Genomic DNA, 19240 nt, shown 5'->3' on the forward strand with positions numbered 1-19240 from the left:
AAGAGTAGCGTTGGGAAAGCCAGAATGTCGCCGGGTTCAAACTTGGGTTTGGAGAAATTCCGGATTGTTGTTGTTGTACTCCCAGTGTTTGTTAAGAAGTCCTAGGAAAAGACGAGGTGGGTGGTGGGAAAGAGGCGCCATAAAGGCGTTCGTCCGGCCGCAAGGAACACCCGATGCATGCAAGATGAAATGACACGTATGATCGGGAGAGCAGGCGGAGGAGGAGTATGAGGAATAAGAGGGCGATGTTTGGGGGGATTGGTTGGATAATAAAGTAATAAGGTATTAAAGAGTGAAGGGGTCAAGAGAGAACTGCTGTCTTCAGGCAGAAAACCCTTTGGTGCCGTCGACTCGGGGCAAACGAAAAGAAGAACCGGATTTGCGAGAAAGGTGAAATTCGCTAGGCGTCGCCGTGTTCCTAACAGTATGAATTATGGGCTTTTTTTCTTTTTCTTTTTTGGTCGACCAGAAGAATTCGTACAATACTCGCTGACTGAGCTGGCTGGGACTTATTGGTCCCGCTCCCATTCCCCCCCTGAGCACGTTGCACCGCATACCGCCATCACCCGGCTCTTCAGCCAACCGGGCACGCTTAAACATAGGGCGATAGATATTATCCCCCACGGAGGTTTCCCGCAGATCGTCGGTGGCCGTCCATATGCATATGCGAGGGGCCGTTGCTGCTGCTACCTCCTCGACTAGACGACGTGGTAGCTCCATCTACTGCACTATCTTGCGAAGAGACATACCCTTGGGATGGAGGAGGGGCGTGGGTATGATGGGAATCCGGGACATAAACATGGCCGTTGGGGAGCACAGATCCGCCGCTTGCCCCGCAGCTCGATTGCGAATTGCGCCGAGAACTTTCGAGCTTGTCGCTGTAGATGTAACTGAAGCTTGTGCTGGCATCGTCGGTGGATCGGAGTGACTGATCACTAGACGTGTATAAGGCATCCGACGCCGAAGTCGTATTCGGTTGGTAGGGAGTTGTATCACTCTGGCTACCCGACCGTTGCGACGGGAGAGTATTAGGGGCAGCAGAATACTGAGACTCGAAGCTAGGGTTCAAGTTGCCGTAGCTAACTTCAGACATCGAACTACTTGGGGACGTCTTCGAGCCGGAGTAACTTGTGATGCCGTCCGCGCGATAGCTTGACGAACTTGTCAGAGTTCGATTAACTTGAGGCAGAAGACGATCTGACGGAACTACGCGGTCGGGGGCGTTAGGGAGGGAAGCGGCCATTCCGGACAGCGAAAATCCAGTAGGAGACTCGCTGCTTGCGACTGGGCGGTGGGCCAAGCTTCCGAAGGAGTACGGAGGGCTTTCAGGGTCGACGTAGACAGGTTTTGCTGAGCCGTACCGCCCGTATCCTTGTACCATGTGAGCAGGCTCTTGGCTTATCATATGGTATGGGTAATTGAGGCCGCTATATTCCACGCCTTCGTCCGAATATGTGCTCGTCCATCCCGGCACGGTGGAGTAGTGGTATTTGCTTGCGTACGGGTATTGACTATGGCGGTACGACGCTATAACGTCTTCGCCAGATATGGTAGCGGGATACTGAGGGACGGAGCTTAAATGAGATACGGCTACCCTCGATTGGTTGCTGTATGGCCTAGCCGCGTCGAGGTTGTACCCAAAGTCGTTGCTGTCATGCCTAAGGTGAGTTTCAGTTGAAGAAACCTGCACAGTCATCAGAAAAGTTAGAAATGTTTCTCCATGTTCTCTCGTGCTCCTTTTTTTCTTTTCTTTCTTGATATGATCGGCGGAGGATTACCCGTAAGAAGAGACACGGCTCATGGCCTGCGTTCTTGCAGTTGGAACATGGGAGCCCGTTCCCGGGGTCGCCACTACATCGGATCTTGCGCTTGCGGCATCGACCGCACTTCACGTGGAAGGTTTCTAGTTAGCTACCTATAGCCAAGCAGGATTAAAGATAGCTATATCTGACTTACTGCTACCGCGATCCTCTTCCGAGGCTGTGATGACTCGGAGTCTATTTCACGATCTGTCATAGTTGATGATCGAGCGTCTTGTGTAGTGAGGTGATAGCGTCTATCCGAGTATGGGCTCGGGTATGGAGGACAAGCACGACTATATCGCCTGCCAGCGTCGCTGGGGGAATAGCAAGCCGGAGTGACCATTGTATTTTTGCCACAGCTCGAATTCGCGCGGCCGGGTGCGTGAGAGACAAGGACGGTGTTCAGTCCGTCCCCGTCCTATCGGAATTGCGTCAACGGAGAGGGGGTCCCTTGTTTTGCTCTGCGACTGCAGGAAAGAGATTGATGAGAGGAACAATGAGCCCTCTTTCTACAGAGAGAGGAACAGGGGCCAGGCTGTCCGACAGCTGGTTTTCACTAAACTTATTTCAGCTCCAGAATCTCAGCGTGATGAGAGGTTCGAGCTTTTGATGGGTCCCTATCGTCTTGTCAGACTCTGATGTTTCATTAGAGAATTGATCAAACTTGGCAGTTTGCAGAGGCGAGAGGAAACGACTCGTGTAAATCACCACCGAAAAGGACAAGAAGGGAAATTGAGAAGCTGCAAGTTTTGTGACTGTTATAATCCCGTACAACTTTCCCAGCAGGCATGCCTTAATATTACTGTTTGCAACCGGGTTACGAAGCTCTTCAGGGTAGATATTTGTTGAGTACTTGTCATTCTGCCCTTGGTTCATAACACAGCAGGTGTCACATCGAGATGTCTATCCACAACTATGAGGTCGACTAGTCTAGCTTTGTTACACGGGCTCAAGGGTACAAGTAGAGGGACGGTTAGATGCATGACTGCTGCATGCTGAGCAAAACTCTAGGTTAGCCATGTGTACTCTAAGTCGAATTGTATTTCCAACCTAGTCCAACGTGCTTCGTTTCACTCTGAAAGGGGGAGGAAGACCTAGACAAACAGCTGGTACCCCTATAATGCCGGTGGGGAGGTTAGGTAAAATGGCAGTACGATCCTCCCAGGGGGGGGGCAAGGCCATCTGGAGTTGGGGCTTGGTGAACAACCAATCTCGATGCAATCTATATAGATGATGTAGCGAACCAGGTGGGCCTCATATACTGAGACCGGCATATTTTATTCGTACCAGACTAGGCTACCCCAAGATGCTTTCTATATTCTTAGCTACAAGACCGAGGTCTAGGTACACGTGCTCCATGGAGGGATATGGTGTTAGTGCGCTCCTGATAGTCTACCATCTACGTCTCGGCTTCAGTCTCCATCACAAGACGTCATACTAGTAGGGGAATTATAAGTATCTTAAACTATGAAATAAGATATCAAAAAATTTTGATACACGATCTATCAACTGAGAATGATATAGGTAACTTCGACAAAGCCATCCCCCATGTCCAAGTAACCAGTCTCCTGCGTGAAGTGGAGGGGGGCAGCAGATCAGGTAACGAGTAGTTAATCATTGGATATTGCGGAAGATCGCCATAGCAAACACCATGGAGGTTACTTTCGACCAACGGCTCTCGTCCTACTGAGGACGCAAACGTCGGGTAAGACAATGGGATGACTCTGCTCGCCATAAGAACTGAGAGTGAGTGATCAGTGCTGCCCAATGTCGAGACACTTAAGAATAAGCGCCTACCTACGTGACGCAGTTATTCGTCACCTATTGCATACGTGTATTGGGGACTTGGTGTGACGGCACGGTGGAAAGGGGGAAGGGGGGGAAAGTACCAAAAGAGAGCGAAAATGAGAATGAGGTCTTCGGCTGGTCTCCCCTTTGCCATTTTCGATTCACAGTACCGCGGTATTCTCCTGCTTTAGAATATTTAGCGGGGTAGATGGCGAGGGTCTCAAACGAAAAATGACAGAAAGGTTTTGTTTCTTCTACGCCGGCCTAGCCAAGCCTACATGAAGCCACAGCCGCTCCATCCGGTCTAACGAGGCGCAAAGACCATTCCCATAATAGATTCTTCAGGGATTAGATGTATCCTCTTTCGCTCCCGGAGCAAGATAGAAGAAGCTATGAGAGTAGAAAGGGCAGCAGGAAAGTCGGATAGAGGTTCAAAGTAATCGACTGTCAGGTAGGTATATTTCGTGTTTGCCCGTAGTTACCACCCAAGATGAGTTGCAGAGTACATGGAAGGCTCTCTCACACTTCCTAACCCTAGCACAACGCAAACGAGACTCCCTCTAAGCGTTGTAGATCCAGACACTGTCACACGAGCATCTCTCCCCCTAGTAGTACCTTGGAGTATTCTCGGTTTTAGCACCGCCCATCCCGTACCCCCAAATTGGTGGCAGAGCGCGTTGATCTACTTGGCTTAGTACTGACCTAGATGTAGGTACCTAGTCCCCGTACCGTTGCTATGCGAACAGTAAATTTGAGACATCCGAAGGTAGCAGGGAAGTTCAATATTACCATGAGCCATCGGGGGTGAGGAAATATTCTGCAAGAGATTGCTCCTGCAGCAAGTGACGATAAGTGCCTCAGTCGATTCCAACGGCTCTGTCGGTGACCTATCATTTTTTTCTTGTATGAATCGTATAGATTAGCAGGGTCTATAGTAGATCAATAAGCCTATGAGGCTGGTCAGAGATCCGATTTGACGGCCCCATCCAGTCATATGTCGCCCGCTTGGTGGGCAAACCACCCGCATGCAGAGAAAAATGATGTCTCGCACAGATTGTTAGATGTATGTATAGTCCAGCTGCATGATAAGTGAGCAGCACCCCGTACCTACACCTGCGGGATGCGCCATGTAGATTATAGATACGCGATGCTAATCCTTGTTTGACTAAAATTGAGGTCCTCCTCTGGATGTCTCGATTTACAGTTAGACTATACTAGAAAATGCCGTTTCGTCGATTTTGCGATAAGCCATTCCCAGGAGGCGCCTCAAATAAACTATTGATTATTCTGGCATATCGTCAACGGGTGAAGCTTTGCTTTTCGAGTATATAATAGGGCTGAAAAGAGGTTATTTCCTAAATAAGTATCTACGAGTACTTAATCGGGATATGTTTGGGGGGATCATGGCCTCCTTGTGGCAAGTTGGGATCCCTAGTTGAAGGACGAGAGCATGGAAACCACGGGACCGGGGCATCTCTCAACAAGGGCAATCCGTATCGAGTGGACTTGGATCTTGTCGGCACGTTCTATATATGATATATGACAATAAAAACTTTCATCCCCATGGTAGTTCCAGCCAGTCCGTATCATACACACTGGGTGCGGAATAAGTTAAGCCAAAGTGCTACTGTCTTTCATCAAGCTTCCGAACACAGTGGAAACGCGGGCAAGAGTACACATGTCACTGGCAAGGCACATGGTCCTCATAGTTGGGAGATAATAGGTGCCAGAACTTAGCAGCGGAAATTTTTCCTTCCAGCTACACGGTTGCGTGCATGTCCCCGCTGTCAGTCATCTATAAGAAGCTGCAGGTAGCCGTTATTCGTGCTACCTACCGCTATATCATTGGCTGAAACGTGTCCGTCAGTATGCGAGACATTTTGGGGGTTCAAATTGCCATGATGCCAGTCGACAGTAGGCCTTGGAGTAGGTAGGTACCTAGGTTTAGTCTTTGGACGAGACTTAGGGGTCAAGGTCCAAAATCAGTACTGTGGCGAAAAGCCTATCTGTAAACTATCTATACTGATCATCTCCTTGAATTTTTGGTTCCATTCTGGCCCTTTATACTACTAGAACAGATATACTTGCAAGTTAGGCCCAGAAATGAGCATTGGCGACTACTCGATTTTCCTCGCAAGCCACCCTCCATATCCTAGCCATCGAGAAGGATAGGCGACAGAGCCATTGTCACGCCAGTACGTCAAAATAGACAATAAACACTACTAATTCAAGTGTTAACTTGGCAACGGATCGGCTCTGAAATTGAAAGATCTGAATCTATCTATAGTGAGATTAATCGATCATCCCCACAAGTTGCTGTGGGTATGGTCTATATCCATTCCCCTTTGTGTGACTCTCGGAGCTCTTTTCAAAGCTCATCATTTGCTTCGTAGAGTAGAGTCGGAGTTCCGATCCAACTTAATGGATAGTCTCAAATTGACGAGGACGGGAAAGTACGTCAACTCCCGGCTGGACATTTATGATGGGTCTTCTAGCTGCAATAACGATCCCCTACAAAAGTGACAGCCGATATCAGGCTAAGACAGGAGAGTGGAGACATATATTCGATGCTTGAAGTGGTGAACGTCCTTTAGGGCTAGGTTTAGCAAGACATCTAGAAAGTGCTATGAAAATATTGTCACGCGAACTTGGGGACCTTGCAGAAAACGGTCTTAGAGGCAGCCAGCGTCGAAAGGTACCTTATTACCTTATTAAGGAGAAAACCTGTATTCCAATTCCGGACGATAACGCATGCTAGATAAAGAGTAGTATCGATCGGTCGTAGGTGTTCTGAAAGCTAGGTAGCGTTGGGTAGGTAGGCAGTATTAGGGTCTTTCGGCTCGGATTAGAATTCCAGGAACGCCTCGTGGCACGACAAGTAACAGGACATCAACTCGCGAACCTCGCATCCTAGTAGGTTGATGACTTCACCCCCACCTCGGGAAAGACGGCCTGTTGCAAGCTCATGACTATCCCATGTCGTCTCCCATGTCGTCTCCTATGCCGTCCGACATACCTAAGTCTCCTTTACCTGCGTATGTAGAGCTCCGCCAATCCTGGCCAGAGAATCTTGCCACAGCATAATAACCTAGGACCCCGGGAGGAACTCGTAAATATATGATATATGTTTAGGGAGGTGAACAGCTAAACAAGGTATAAAATAGCTACGCCGTTTATCAGCTTGAGCTGTCCTTTTCTTACGCCAGTTTTGATCCTAACATGGCATGAGAAAACGGCAGTAGATTTACCCAATGCATACGGTTTACTAGCATCAATAGTAGGCGGTTAAAAAGCAAATACTGAGATACTTTCAAACCTGCATGATGGCGACCAGCGGCAAGCCACGAGCCACTTGCATCGTCGAGCCGCCTTCCATTGTTCCATCAGGCTTCTAGTCTGCGGGTAATCGAAGCTCATAAGGGGGGCTGCCTGGGTTCATGTGTATACTCGCAACACTCCCCCAGTCTTTATAGATACGGATGACCCATGCTAGCTGAAGTGAAGCGATAGCCATAGTCTTGGTATGTTGGTGAGAAGACCAACGCTTACAGTCAGTGCCATATTAGTTTGCTGTAGTCTTGATAACGGCAGCAAACACGTCTCTACACATACCCGACTCCGGTTATTCGTGATCGCATTGGCATTTCCTATCTTCCCTTCTAGTCTGTGGTGACTCATTTTAGTGACGTGATTCAAATGAACATCGTCGATAATATTTTTCCTTGGAGGCGTCACTGATTTCTTTCCTCGATGCCTGATAGAAGACGGCTGCCGGGTGACAGCGGCATCGGTGTAACCGGGAAGGAGGATTATAGGATATGTCATACGTTGAACAAGATAGCAACGAAGCTTTAAACCTAGGTTTTAGCCAGTAGTTACCACTTCGAATAGACTGTCAATCCTCCGCGTGGTTGATACAGTCTTCCGCATATTAACCATTCAGTATAGCGATGCAAGATAGCCGAATTCTGTGTATCTCTTCGCTGCAAATGGGCATGTCCAGCTGCATCGCTTTGTTTCGACTTGAGAATATTCTCCCAGAGTAGGTGAACTGCCTTAGAAGCATTTATTTGTTGGCATTGATCGAGTAGGTGAATGGGAAGGATTATACTGGCGTCCGAGTTTCCAAAACCGTCGCCCCATCCCGTAGAATACAATACAATTATGGAGACCAGCGACATTGCCACCATCATATAGCCGAGGCCGCATCTCGTCACGCCATATTAGACTGATATTTGACTGTTTTGTACGGCGATAAAAGGGACTTTCGATAGGGGCGAGCGATGGAATGAACCCAACTCCCTACTTACACTTAATGTAGTTAGAGCAGGAGCTTTGGCGAGAGTAGAGAACGACGTCGATATGCCCATTGGGCCACACGGTCTAAATGTAAGCCAAATACATAAAGACGGTTCGGCTCGTTCCGGTACTCGCTACCGAATGCATAAGAAACGTAAGGGATAGGGAAAACATCAATCGTACATAGAACGAATATCCTATACCAAGCTACACGCGCAATCACTACGCCCGTACATAGTTGTGTGTTCTAAAGTGTATTAGCTTTCTCCTTTTATCCAAATCGGGTTGTCTCCATACTATAAAGACACGCTTGTTTCATGCCATTCGTATATAACGCTGAGTAGGTACGTCTAGAACACGGCTCCGTAAACTTGATTTAGATGGGTTAGGTAGGTACCTGGTAATTAACTAAATCCACATACTCGATATAACAGTCGTTCCGTATGAGGTAGTGGATTCAGGCTACCTCCGCCGATATTCATCACGAGGCCGATCTCTTTCTTGATCTTTTCCACGTCTATCGTCATGTCGGTACCTAGCGCGATTATCCCTTCGGTGGTCATCGTACCGATTCCTATCTCGAGGCTTGTCTCTCACTGGGCTTCTACTTCGCGACTGCGGCGCTCCATCCCGGTCGCGCCCATGCCCACCGTCCCGGCGTCGGGCTCGATCCGCATCGCTACGGTTTCTATTTTCATCTCTATCCCCGAAGCGGTCGGGATCTCGGGCCCGCCTATCATCTTGATCTCGACCGTCTCTCTGTCGCCTGTGCCGGCCGCGCATTTCTTCCTCCCCGTAAACCATGTTGTAATGATCCTCGGTATCTTCGCGGCCATCCTCTTCCCTGTACTTCCTCCATTTCTCCAGCTCCTTAACACCGCCCCATCCGCCGCCCTCACGCTTGCGTTTCCTCTTCGCATTTTCCCCTCCCCTCCAGACCTCGGCCAACTTGCTCACACTCTGACTAAAGTCGACGTGTATCCTTCGGTCGTCAATGAGCACTCCTTGCATTTTAAAATAAGCCGCTTCGCATGCGCCCTTGTCTTCGAATTCTACGAAGGCATACTGTAGGCTATCTCCTGTTTTCTTGTCGCGTATGACCTCGCACGATAAAATCTTACCGAAACGGCTGAATATAAGCTCAAGGTCGGAATCGGTGGTCACGGGGTTGAGCTTGCATACGAAAAGTACATTCTCGGGAGGTTTGACTTCGGCAAATGGAAGGTCACCCATCATCTCGAGGGTTAAAGCCTGGGCGCGTGCCTCCCTCTCACGTCGCACCTTCTCTGCCGCCTCCTCGTCTATCTCTTCGGTTAAAGGCGCATCATCGGCGATTCGAACCGTAGCGAGCTGTGCTTGGGACGGGGGAGGTGATTGGCTGGGCTCTCGTAGGCCGGACGGGTCGGAGTAGGGGTCATCAAGAATAATTGTATGTTTTATGCGAATATCAACAAGCGGATGGCCATCTTTGTCAGTAATGGCGTTGTTGACTTTCTCCAGTACGTCAAAGCCCTCGACAACCTTGCCAAAGATAGCCGCCTTTCCGTCCAAATAATCTGTGTTGTCACCGAGTGTAACAATGAATTGGCTGCCAGCAACACGAGCATCAGGGTCGGATGGATGTGGAGCAGTGGCCATGGAGACAGTGCCTCTCTCGAGATGTCTCAACTTTGGGTGAAATGTAGCGCTAAATGTTTTCTTGGAGGGCCCGGAGATGAGACCCCATATAGAGGAGCCGCCATCAGAAGCGGCAGAGGTAGGGCCAAGAGGGTCGCCAGTTTGAAAGGAAAAGTTCTGTTGGATAGAATGTATAGGCGAGAAGTTGTAGTACTTGACCTTGCAAAGTTTTATGAAGTTTTCGCATTCCTTTGGCGCGTAATCAACTAACAAGTCTATCACTATGTCGCCGGCGCTCGTCTCGAGCAAGACCGACATCTTTTCTTTATCCTTTCTGTTAGGGCGCTGTGATCAAGACGAGACGGTACCAATAATGCATAACACAAAATGAGTCGGATTCTGGTAAATTAGAAGCGCGTTAGAAGGTGGAAGGAGGAGGGGTCGTATTTAGAAGGTAGGCCTTTAAGCGGATGAAGTTAGGATTGAAGACGCGAAGGCAAAGAATGAACCTTGACAGCTTAAGCCGTGACGCACTTTGAGTTCTACCCGGATGTCTGTGGCTGTGTGGTTCTGTGGCTGCGTACCTAGGCTAGCATTGGATCTTCAATTGGGGAAATAGGTACCTAGTACAAGGCACTTAGATATTGTTCATGTACGAATCCATACTAACCCCGCGTACATTTAGGTGCATAATACATGGAATTTTCCATTAGCATCGACTGAAAACATTGAAGCTATCACAACTTGGGTCGTCTCTTATACTATGTAATTGGCACGATTTGAATATGTAAACCATAATCATTTTTCAATTACAGTAGTGAAGTACTATGTATAGGTAAGTATATAAGTTAGATATGTATTTTTGGTCTTGGTTCAATATGTAAATATATCCTTGAATCTCAAAATTGCATCCTTCACGGAAAACTTCGATTAAACAATATTCGACCCATTTATAGCGTCCTTCCCAAAAAGCAAAAACAAAAAAAAAGAACTTATGGAACGCCCATCTCTCACCAGGCGGCCAAGAAGAATTTCATCGCTAAGTCGACGATGAGATACTTCAGATAAACCTTGACGATATGCCGCACAGAACTGGCTGCCAGGTTCCCGAAACGCCATCCGAATTCAAATAGGTATCGAGTTCCCAAGCCTAAACCCAATATTCCTTTAACCCCTGATCCAACATGGTCCGTCTAATACTTTTCTTTTCCTTCCCAACTTAAAATTAACCAACTTTTCCACACTTCACTCCCATCCCTTAAGCCCTTTTCCTTCTTCGCCCACTTAGTCGGAACCACTGTGGCTCCGCCGCCTTCGTCCGCTACGCAGCTCTCTCTCCGTGTCCATTAATCGCGTCTGCACCCAGGTTCTCATTTCTTGGTCTTTCCGTACCGTCTCGCAGTTAAGCAGCTCCGTCAGGGCCCTCTTGAGGCCTTCGTTCACGTCGAAGAGCTTCTGTTCACCTGCCGCCATCTCCTCGATCAGCGATTCGTCTAGCACCGGTTCTAGCTGAGTCTGCGAGCCTCGGTATCCTGAGCTCCTATTAGACGATAACGATGATCTTCGATGGTTCCGTGAGGGCGAAGGAGAGAGCTTAAAGAGCGGGCTACCAATAAATGCCCGGGTGGGCGAGACCGAAGGCGAAGTAACTGCAGTAGAAGACGTCGTCGTATATGAAGGACAGAGATCATGCATATGTTGCCGAAGCTCTTCGTGCTGGTTCTGCAATAAGAGGTACTTATGCATAGCGAAGTCCATATTGTGATACGAAACCGAATCAGGTCCCGATTCCATCGGCTCATCTGTGTAATGCATGTTGATGTCGCGATAGAACATGTTTAATACGTATTATGTGTCTAACGGCGAGCTGCATTGAATTGAGGGTGTGCCCAAATTGGCGGGAATGGGGAAATGGAGGAATGGAACACGAGTTGAGCTGTCGAGTTACCAATCGATCGGCGGTGGGATAGTGCCGGATGTAAGTGGACTTGGTGGATTTTCGTCTCGGAGCGTGAACGACGGGCCAGCTTCCGTGTAAATGTTCTGGCGTCCTGTCGATCTGACGATCACAATTGCAACGTCGTCTCCTTTTTACAGACGATAGCACAAGTATTCGAGTTTCTAGGAGTTTCTAAGAAAAGAATGCGGGATAATCGGTGTGAAATACGACGTTCCTAAATGAGGTTGAAAATGTAAGGAACAATTGGGCTGATGCTGTCGGGTTTATAAACCAAGACAGGGGGGAGGGACCCTTTAGATTATTATATTTCCCGGGTTGCTGCAATTTCTGGGAGACTGCCTTCAGACCGGGGTTCGACACCAAAAAAACTTCCGTGCAGCAGATATCAGGAAATGATGTGAAGTGGTTCTCAGGGCACACCAAGGTTGAAGCCGCCAGAAATAGCCGATAAATTGAGTTTGCCGATCTGATCTCCGGCTCGTTGTTAAGCAATTTAGAGATGCTGTAAGTCACCAAGATTGCTCAAGTATTCGTGTTGCCGGTGGCACATTGAGGAAACTTATCGGGAGCACCCGATTTCGTATGGTGTATAGCTCTTAATGTATGTGAGAATGTATGGATGTATGGATGTGTAGAGGTGTGGATGTGTGGAGTCGAGCGGTTTTATGTAGTGTAATGTATGTAGATAGCTCTAGGAGCTTGGGAGCATTAAAGGGGATAGTGGAAATCTAGCTCAGAAACCTCCAAAGGCTAATGGGGGATGGCTGGCTTGCGGATGTTGAAGATAAGACGTAATAGAAAAATAAGCACTATCGACGGAAGCACACAAACGCCTATTACGATCTCGTCGAGACGAATACAAAAGATGAGTGGCGTAAACGATGGCGAAGCGCATAAAAATCGCCAATATAGCGATTAATAAAATATTTCAAATTTGGTAGGGTGGAGGTTATGTAGAAGCTGGAGGAATAGCGGTGTTTAGCTCAGAAACCGTTGGTTCTTCCCGTTGCTGGACTAGACTCGGCCGTGTTTGTAGCAAGTTTACTACTGCGGTAAAGTGGACGAAAAAAGCTGAAGCTCCCCGTTTGCAAATGGTAGGGGCTCGACGACGTGATTGCAGGTAAATTATTGGGGCCAGCAGGGTCGAGACCGGACTCAAGGCTTGGTTAGCTGGTTAAGCGTTAGAACCATCCAACCAAACTAAACGATGGCGTCGATATTTCAAAGGCTGATGTCAATATTATACAACTCAGCAGCTGTAAAAGCGGTGCTACCAGCAGGGTAGGATAAACCGGGATAAACTAGGTAGGTAGGTATGAGGTATGTATGCGATGCTGACCTGTCACTTATTATTATGTTACTCAAACGCTTCAAGGCAACTGAGCGAGTAAAGGATCTTTGAGCTCCTTTTATTAGCGAGTTTGCCGAGGATACATCATACATGAGTAAAATTATCCGGGCGGACGCAGCTATAGAAAGCGCAATTACACCTAGACTATTGAAGATATGGATTTCCAGAAGAGGCAAAACAGAAAGATGATTGTACTGGTTCACGTTGGACGAATAGCAATATAACATCTGATGGTGGCGCGTTTCGTCCCGACATTTAGAGCTCAAGTAGTATCTCGTTGGCGTGAGAAGAAGCTTCGGTAGGTAAAGGTAAAGTGCATAGTGTATGAAGCTAGGTGGCTGATGGTGTGCATGCCAGTGTTCCGTAAACCGATGGAAGCTTTTTCTTTATTGATTGAAATCCAGGAGCTTGTACCCAGGTAATCTCTGGAGAAGGTGTGGAGAAGTATGTATTATAGGCAGGGATAGTACCCTGTAATGCTGTAATGCAGATATATGTAGTGTATTATGTAGGGATCAGACTTTGTAGGGATGATAGGGATGATCTGTAACGATATGTGCATCTAACACAGTGTTGCTAAAACCTGCTTCAGCACGCTCCAATAGAGACACAGGATAACTGTACGATGCTCCTTAATTACATAGATAAGTAGCGTTCTCTCCTCACTGTCGGAGTCGAAGGTTGCCAAACCATTTACATGATAATGGAAACGCCGTACATTTTACTAATATCAGGATTCTTCTCCATTCGGTTCCTTTAAGAAAGCATTTGAATTTCGCCTCCACTTTGTAGAAAGTGGCCAATATAGGAACAAACAACACGCATTTACAAACGAAGGATTACCTAGTGTATTATACAATGATGTAAATGATGAGGGAATGACGTCTACAATGAGGTTTAAAATAGGAATCACTCTAAAATACCTACACTGTATCATTACTGTGCCCGCTTGACCTGGAAGTATCCGAGGCCCATAAGTGCCTCGTTTTTACATCAGCTCAACCTGCGGCTTCGCATAGCCTAGACAATCCTCATTCGACACCTAAAGGTCTAGAACAACACACGCGCTGCCCTACTAGCGAGACTGTCACGTTGCCAAAGTCGGGACTGGTCGGAGAAAGTAGTTTAAATTGTGTAATAGATATGGACCGGCAGCCATGTGGATTAATATTCTAGAAATATATTCGATCATAATTCAATGTCGTTTCGAAGTCGGGAATTGGGATCCGTAAAGCGTTCGCAAAGGGTGACGAAATATCAAGGTGTGCCAATTTTTTAAAGCTCCCAAGAAAGGTTTTATCGAAACACTTACAGGCCACTCGTCGCCCATGTCCGATATATTACTCCCTCCTAGTATGGCCCCCGAAATTCGACATGTCTACATATTTCATGAAGTTCTAGAGCGCGAGCCTGCAAGCGCTCGTTAGGCTAGATGATAACCCGACATGAGATATCCACATTGTCGGTAGTTGACGTTCTTGGTCTTTACAATGCCGGCAGATTCGATTGGAAGACGTACGATGGGGATCATATTCTCGTCGTATTGCTGATAGTGTATAGTGCTTAATCTATGAGTCCTACAGAGGCAACATAACTTCAGATCGTCTTATCACGTAGTTCTACCCACATTCAGCGGACAAAGAGCTCCGAAAGGCCGTTGGTGTGCCACATTATCAGAGCCGTCAGAGGAATGGCATGTACTGGCGAAGACGGCTCAGCCGGCATCAATCAGAGTTGAATAATCGGAACTCAAGGATCGACATGATCCATGAAATAGCATGTCGTCAATGTACGCTGCCCCCAGTCCATTCTATTTCCATTCTATCTACCTATCCGTTAAAAGCAAGGATGCCGTTCCAAGAGGGCGGGATCAGCTCAGTGGTACCTGCAGAACGTTTTATGTCGATCTAAGTCCGAAGTTAATACTACACAGCCAGACTCAGAAAAGAAGCAGGTTTATACACAAATACTACTTGATAAGTAACGAAGCGATCCATATGATGTATACGTATATACCTAACGTTTAAATGATCAGGAAAAAGAGGCGGGGTATAGGATGATTTATCGTACACATATCTTACGAGTATAGGAGATATGTATACCTACCACGGTATCCCCAGGATTTACCCCAGTCTTACCCCAGAGATTCGTGGCATAAAAGCTTGTCGCCAATTGTGTAATGCCATGACTTCATCGTCCAGGTCCACCGTAAGCCACGTCCATGTATGGTTCTTCGGATCATTGCCCGTGGCCAGTTTACCGGACCTCCTATCCCGCCTAGTTCTGCCAATGATCGGCCGGATCCGACGTATCACTTAAGGCTGATATATTCCGCTTCCCCTTTTTGAGTCTATACACGAGTGTCCATATAAAGCGGCGGTTTAAAGTTAGTTCCCTGTTGCTCTAAAGTTATATTTATATATATATAAATGATAACAATTAACAGGTAGGTAATGAAATAATATCGATCTAAGCAAACTCAAGCATCGAAGTCAAAGCTCCAGGAACAACTTTTCGCCCCTGCCGAAAGACCATTATAAAAGCTGTTAAAGCATTACGAATCTTTAGTGTCCAACCAGACTAATAATTATGACAGACCTGAATTTCTAATAGTTCGTAAAATATGCAGGTAACAAACCTACCTATGTATGGGCGGCTAACTTCGGGCGAAAAGAACTACCCCGCAATTTAATATCGTGATTTATGTCCTCCTACCTACACGTAGTTAACACGAAGGTTTACGTACTATCGTGATATTTCCTACGTATCGGTCAAGTCCTAGCTATGGCGAACCAGCTTCCATCCAATATATTAATCATTGGGGCGACAGGTACTATTGGTAAATACATTACCGAGGCTATACTCTCAGCCGACCCTCGCGTTGGTCGTCAAGTTTCCATCTTCACGTCGCCTGCCACGGCATCCAACCCAAACAAGGAGGCCATACTATCGTCATGGAAGTCTCGGGGGTTGTCAATCATCACAGGCGATCTTAGCAACGCTGATGATATTCGAAATGCCTACAATGGCGTAGATACGGTTGTCTCGTGCTTGGGAAGAAATGCACTAGCTAGTCAAATTGAACTGCTAAAGCTTGCGGAAGAGAGCAACGTGCAGTGGTTTTTCCCTAGCGAATATGGCACGGATATCGAATACGATGCTTCTAGTAAAAATGAAAAGCCGCACCAGAACAAGCTGAGAGTACGAGAATTTGTCCGTGAGAATTTGAAGAAAGTCAAGTGCACTTACGTTGTAACTGGTCCGTATATCGAGATGTATTTGAGACTTGCGCCAATAGCCAAAGAGGCCGGAGGTTACGATGCCAAGTCGAAGAAGGCTGTTGTCATTGGAAGCGGAGACGGCAAGGTTGGCTTCACAAGCATGCCCGAGTAAGCTTCTTAGTTTCATGCGAAGCAGCAGTAACTATTCGATTCATCCCGCTAACATGGCGTAGCGTTGGTAAGCTGGTGGTTGCGGCTCTCCGGCACCCCGAGGTATCGATGGGGAAAGTCCTCAAAGTCCAATCGTTTGTTACGACACCGAACGATATCGTGGCAGAATTTGAGAAGCAGACTGGGTCAAAGTGGACGGTCGACCATACACCAAATCAAAAGCTTCGCGAGATCGAGAATGAAAAATGGAATGCCAACGATCCGATTGCAACGCTGTACACGCTGAGACGTATCTGGGCTGAAGGCGGTACACTATATGACAAGACTGATAATGAGATATTGGGTCTTACATCGGGAGACATGGAGCCATTGAGTACTGTTGTGGAGAGGGCTATTAGCGGGAAAGGATATTGAGGTCTGTTCTACATGGGGGTAAATTATTCTCATGCTTGCCCATGGTTGATTATCTTATAGATATTTCCTAGTTATAGATATCCTATAGATAACCAGAACGCGGCAGGACAAATATATAGCACATCATTCATTCAGATATTACTAGGTATCTGGGTGCCTAAATATACGTCTCTCACCATATAATTGTTACCTAAGGTTGCGGTTACGGGTTCGCATGTTAAGAGTGCTATCTTAATGCTTCACTTACACCAGCCTGACTTGTACATATAACTAACTCAAAAGCGACAAACTATATAAATTGGTAATTATATATTTATATGAACAAGATATTATATTTTATATATAATAAATATAAGCCGTGGTTGAATTAAGTACCTCTCAGGTATCTATATGTCCAGCGTGTACGTTTTGATGCCATATATGGTTGGTAGGTACCTAAGTTACATATTATATCGCGATGAAAGTCGGAATGCCCCGCTGAAAATAGTTAACAAGCTTATCGATAAAAATCGGTCATCGAAAAAAAAGAAAAAGGAAAAAAATTTACGGTTCAGAGTCCCCTTGCAATTCCATGCCGGCGCATTTCAGCTAGCTCAATTAAATGTGAAAATTTCACTTTTTTAATTCTACCATAATAATCATGAGCTCATAATCATACTCAATTCTGATATTTTGATTCCAGCTTCTGCTCACGCTAACTCCCCCACCCCCCTGCGCAATGGCAGACAACGCAGCATTAACACTCACGTCGCCGCCCGACAAGAAACTCAAGTCGCATAAGAAACATAAACGACACCGCGAAGCCGATGGTACCGAGGGCAACGAGCGAAAGCCCAAGAAATCCAAAAGCAGCAGCAATGCCCCTGCTCCAGAGCCCCAAGATCCAATTCAGATAGAGTCCAAGTCGCCCGACGCACTTATACTAGAGACCGAAGCAAACGGCAACGACAGCAAAGCAGGAAAGAAGAAGAAGAGGCCAAGGCATAAGGATAGGGACCAAACTATAGACAAGACAGATGAGCAACACATAGCGCAACATGGCTCAGCGGACGGAAACACCTCCAAAAAGGACAAGAAAAAGTCAAAGGAACATAAGAAGAAACATGACAAGATCAATGTGGAGTCGTCAGTCATTCCAGATAGTCAACCAGTTCCAACGGCACAGGACCAAGAGACAGAGGATCCCGAACCGGAATCTATGGACATCGACTCAGTTCCAGCCGAGACTTCTAGTTCTGACGAATTCGGACAAAAGCCGGCGGCCAGCGAATACCCCTTCTTCACACAGACCGTTTCACAGTACCTCCCTCTATTCCCATCAGGTTTAACCGAGCCGATAGAAGGGTTCGCGGACCAGCATCTGAGACCTCTGCTTAATCGCTACGTCCCAAGCTTTCGTGGTGTTCTACTAGCTTATCGAAACCCCCGCATTGGAGAGGCACCAGGTAGGGGGTCACTGACTGAAAAAAGCAAGACGAAGGAGACCGTCCTGCTTGAGTCTATCAACGAATATGCGGTAGCTTTTGGGTGGTTGACGGTCGACGTGGACATATTTCGTCCATCTCGAGGCGCGTCCATGGAAGGTATAGTGAATCTACAAGGCGAGGGCCATATTGGAGTCGTCTGCTGGGATATGTTCAATGCTTCTATCGAAGCAGCGCGATTACCTCACGGCTGGCGCTGGGTTGATTTGTTGTCCAAAGACAAAGATAAAGGCAAAGACAGAAGCAAGAGTAAGAAAGCCAACAGGGAGAAGACAGCCGAGGAAGCCAAACTCCCGACGCCCGAACCCATTGAGAACCCCGAGGACGATACCACTCAGATGCACACTACCGGTTACTGGGTAAATGAAACCGGGAAGAGAATACGAGGAGGAGTTAAGATCTACTTCCGGATCAAGCATTTCGAAGTTGGTATCAGCGGCGATTACGGATACCTAAGTATCGAAGGTACGATGCTGGCTGAGGAAGAGGAGAAGGCTAAGAAGGCCGAGGAGATGGAGATCTTGAGACGGCGCAGGCTAAAGCACGGCGGCGTATTACGGAAAGAGCAGAAGCGCTTGCCGGAATTCAGCATGACCAAGTTCGGCGTGAACGAAACCGAAGACAACGAGGCTCAACGTGCCCCCGTACAATGGGTACCGAGTCGTCCGGGGAGTGACACCGAGTAGGTAAACCATAAACACATGTATAATCTTTGCCGGACATTTCGGAGTAGGCGAACACTGGCGTAACTAGGTCGGCCAAAGATTATCGAAACTACGGCTAATATCGATATGATTATGAAAAGAGACGTGGTTGACTAGGTCCGCGTGGGCAATAAAAGGGTCAAATTGTGGTTAACGTTAAGTTGGAATCTGAAAGAAGAGGAACTGCTTCAACCAATACCAAGTTTTCGGCGTGCAGCGTTTTCGCTTGTCTATTAAACAAACCTCTTATTCATAACTCTAGGTTAGGCCAGCAGCACAACTTCAGTATGCCAGCGCACCGTTCCCGTGCTAAGAATATTCGACGTGATAGAAAAACATATTAGAAGATGCTTATCATAGGTAAGTTTTCAACGGATGAAGGGATAAAGTAGGAAAAAGAAAGGGTGGTGACAATCGTAATCCAACCAA

General features: G+C 47.1%; 5 protein-coding genes across 5 annotated transcripts; 2 read left to right on the plus strand and 3 right to left on the minus strand.

Annotated features, from left to right (window-relative positions):
* Positions 1-577: 577 nt before the first annotated feature.
* On the minus strand, positions 578-2145 carry F5Y00DRAFT_271584 (uncharacterized protein; the record flags this gene model as incomplete). Its single annotated transcript, XM_048012826.1, has 3 exons — positions 578-1684; positions 1779-1886; positions 1957-2145. 3 exons carry the CDS (start codon positions 2143-2145, stop codon positions 614-616), a joined length of 1368 nt encoding a protein of 455 aa, XP_047868977.1. The 3' UTR covers positions 578-613.
* A 5627-nt stretch (positions 2146-7772) lies between these two features.
* F5Y00DRAFT_130846 (cyclophilin-like protein) lies at positions 7773-10218 on the minus strand. The gene is made up of 3 exons (XM_048004209.1): positions 8187-10218; positions 8073-8136; positions 7773-7901 (listed from the first exon to the last, which is right to left on the minus strand). Exon 1 carries the CDS (start codon positions 9822-9824, stop codon positions 8352-8354), a length of 1473 nt encoding a protein of 490 aa, XP_047868978.1. The 5' UTR covers positions 9825-10218; the 3' UTR covers positions 7773-7901; positions 8073-8136; positions 8187-8351.
* Positions 10219-10707: 489 nt separating this feature from the next.
* F5Y00DRAFT_130886 (uncharacterized protein) lies at positions 10708-11770 on the minus strand. The gene has a single exon (XM_048004211.1). The coding sequence runs from the start codon at positions 11340-11342 to the stop codon at positions 10791-10793; it is 552 nt and encodes a 183-aa protein (XP_047868979.1). The 5' UTR covers positions 11343-11770; the 3' UTR covers positions 10708-10790.
* A 3412-nt stretch (positions 11771-15182) lies between these two features.
* On the plus strand, positions 15183-16803 carry F5Y00DRAFT_225239 (NAD(P)-binding protein). Its single transcript, XM_048006142.1, has 2 exons — positions 15183-16206; positions 16272-16803. Exons 1-2 carry the CDS (start codon positions 15602-15604, stop codon positions 16621-16623), a joined length of 957 nt encoding a protein of 318 aa, XP_047868980.1. The 5' UTR covers positions 15183-15601; the 3' UTR covers positions 16624-16803.
* A 379-nt stretch (positions 16804-17182) lies between these two features.
* Positions 17183-19239, plus strand: F5Y00DRAFT_130971 (uncharacterized protein). The gene has a single exon (XM_048004213.1). The coding sequence runs from the start codon at positions 17342-17344 to the stop codon at positions 18791-18793; it is 1452 nt and encodes a 483-aa protein (XP_047868981.1). The 5' UTR covers positions 17183-17341; the 3' UTR covers positions 18794-19239.
* The last annotated feature ends 1 nt before the right edge of the window (position 19240 follows it).

The sequence above is a fragment of the Daldinia vernicosa genome (assembly GCF_022497035.1).
Source record: "Daldinia vernicosa strain CBS 139.73 unplaced genomic scaffold F5Y00scaffold_4, whole genome shotgun sequence".
Taxonomy (NCBI): domain Eukaryota; kingdom Fungi; phylum Ascomycota; class Sordariomycetes; order Xylariales; family Hypoxylaceae; genus Daldinia; species Daldinia vernicosa.

Coding starts and splice junctions, on each gene's coding strand:
- F5Y00DRAFT_130846 (XM_048004209.1), bottom strand. CDS start 9,824: ATGTCGGTCTTGCTCGAGACGAGCGCCGGCGACATAGTGATAGACTTG.
- F5Y00DRAFT_130886 (XM_048004211.1), bottom strand. CDS start 11,342: ATGTTCTATCGCGACATCAACATGCATTACACAGATGAGCCGATGGAA.
- F5Y00DRAFT_225239 (XM_048006142.1), top strand. CDS start 15,602: ATGGCGAACCAGCTTCCATCCAATATATTAATCATTGGGGCGACAGGT. Junction 16,207..16,271: donor GGCTTCACAAGCATGCCCGA/GTAAGCTTCTTA, acceptor AACATGGCGTAG/CGTTGGTAAGCTGGTGGTTG.
- F5Y00DRAFT_130971 (XM_048004213.1), top strand. CDS start 17,342: ATGGCAGACAACGCAGCATTAACACTCACGTCGCCGCCCGACAAGAAA.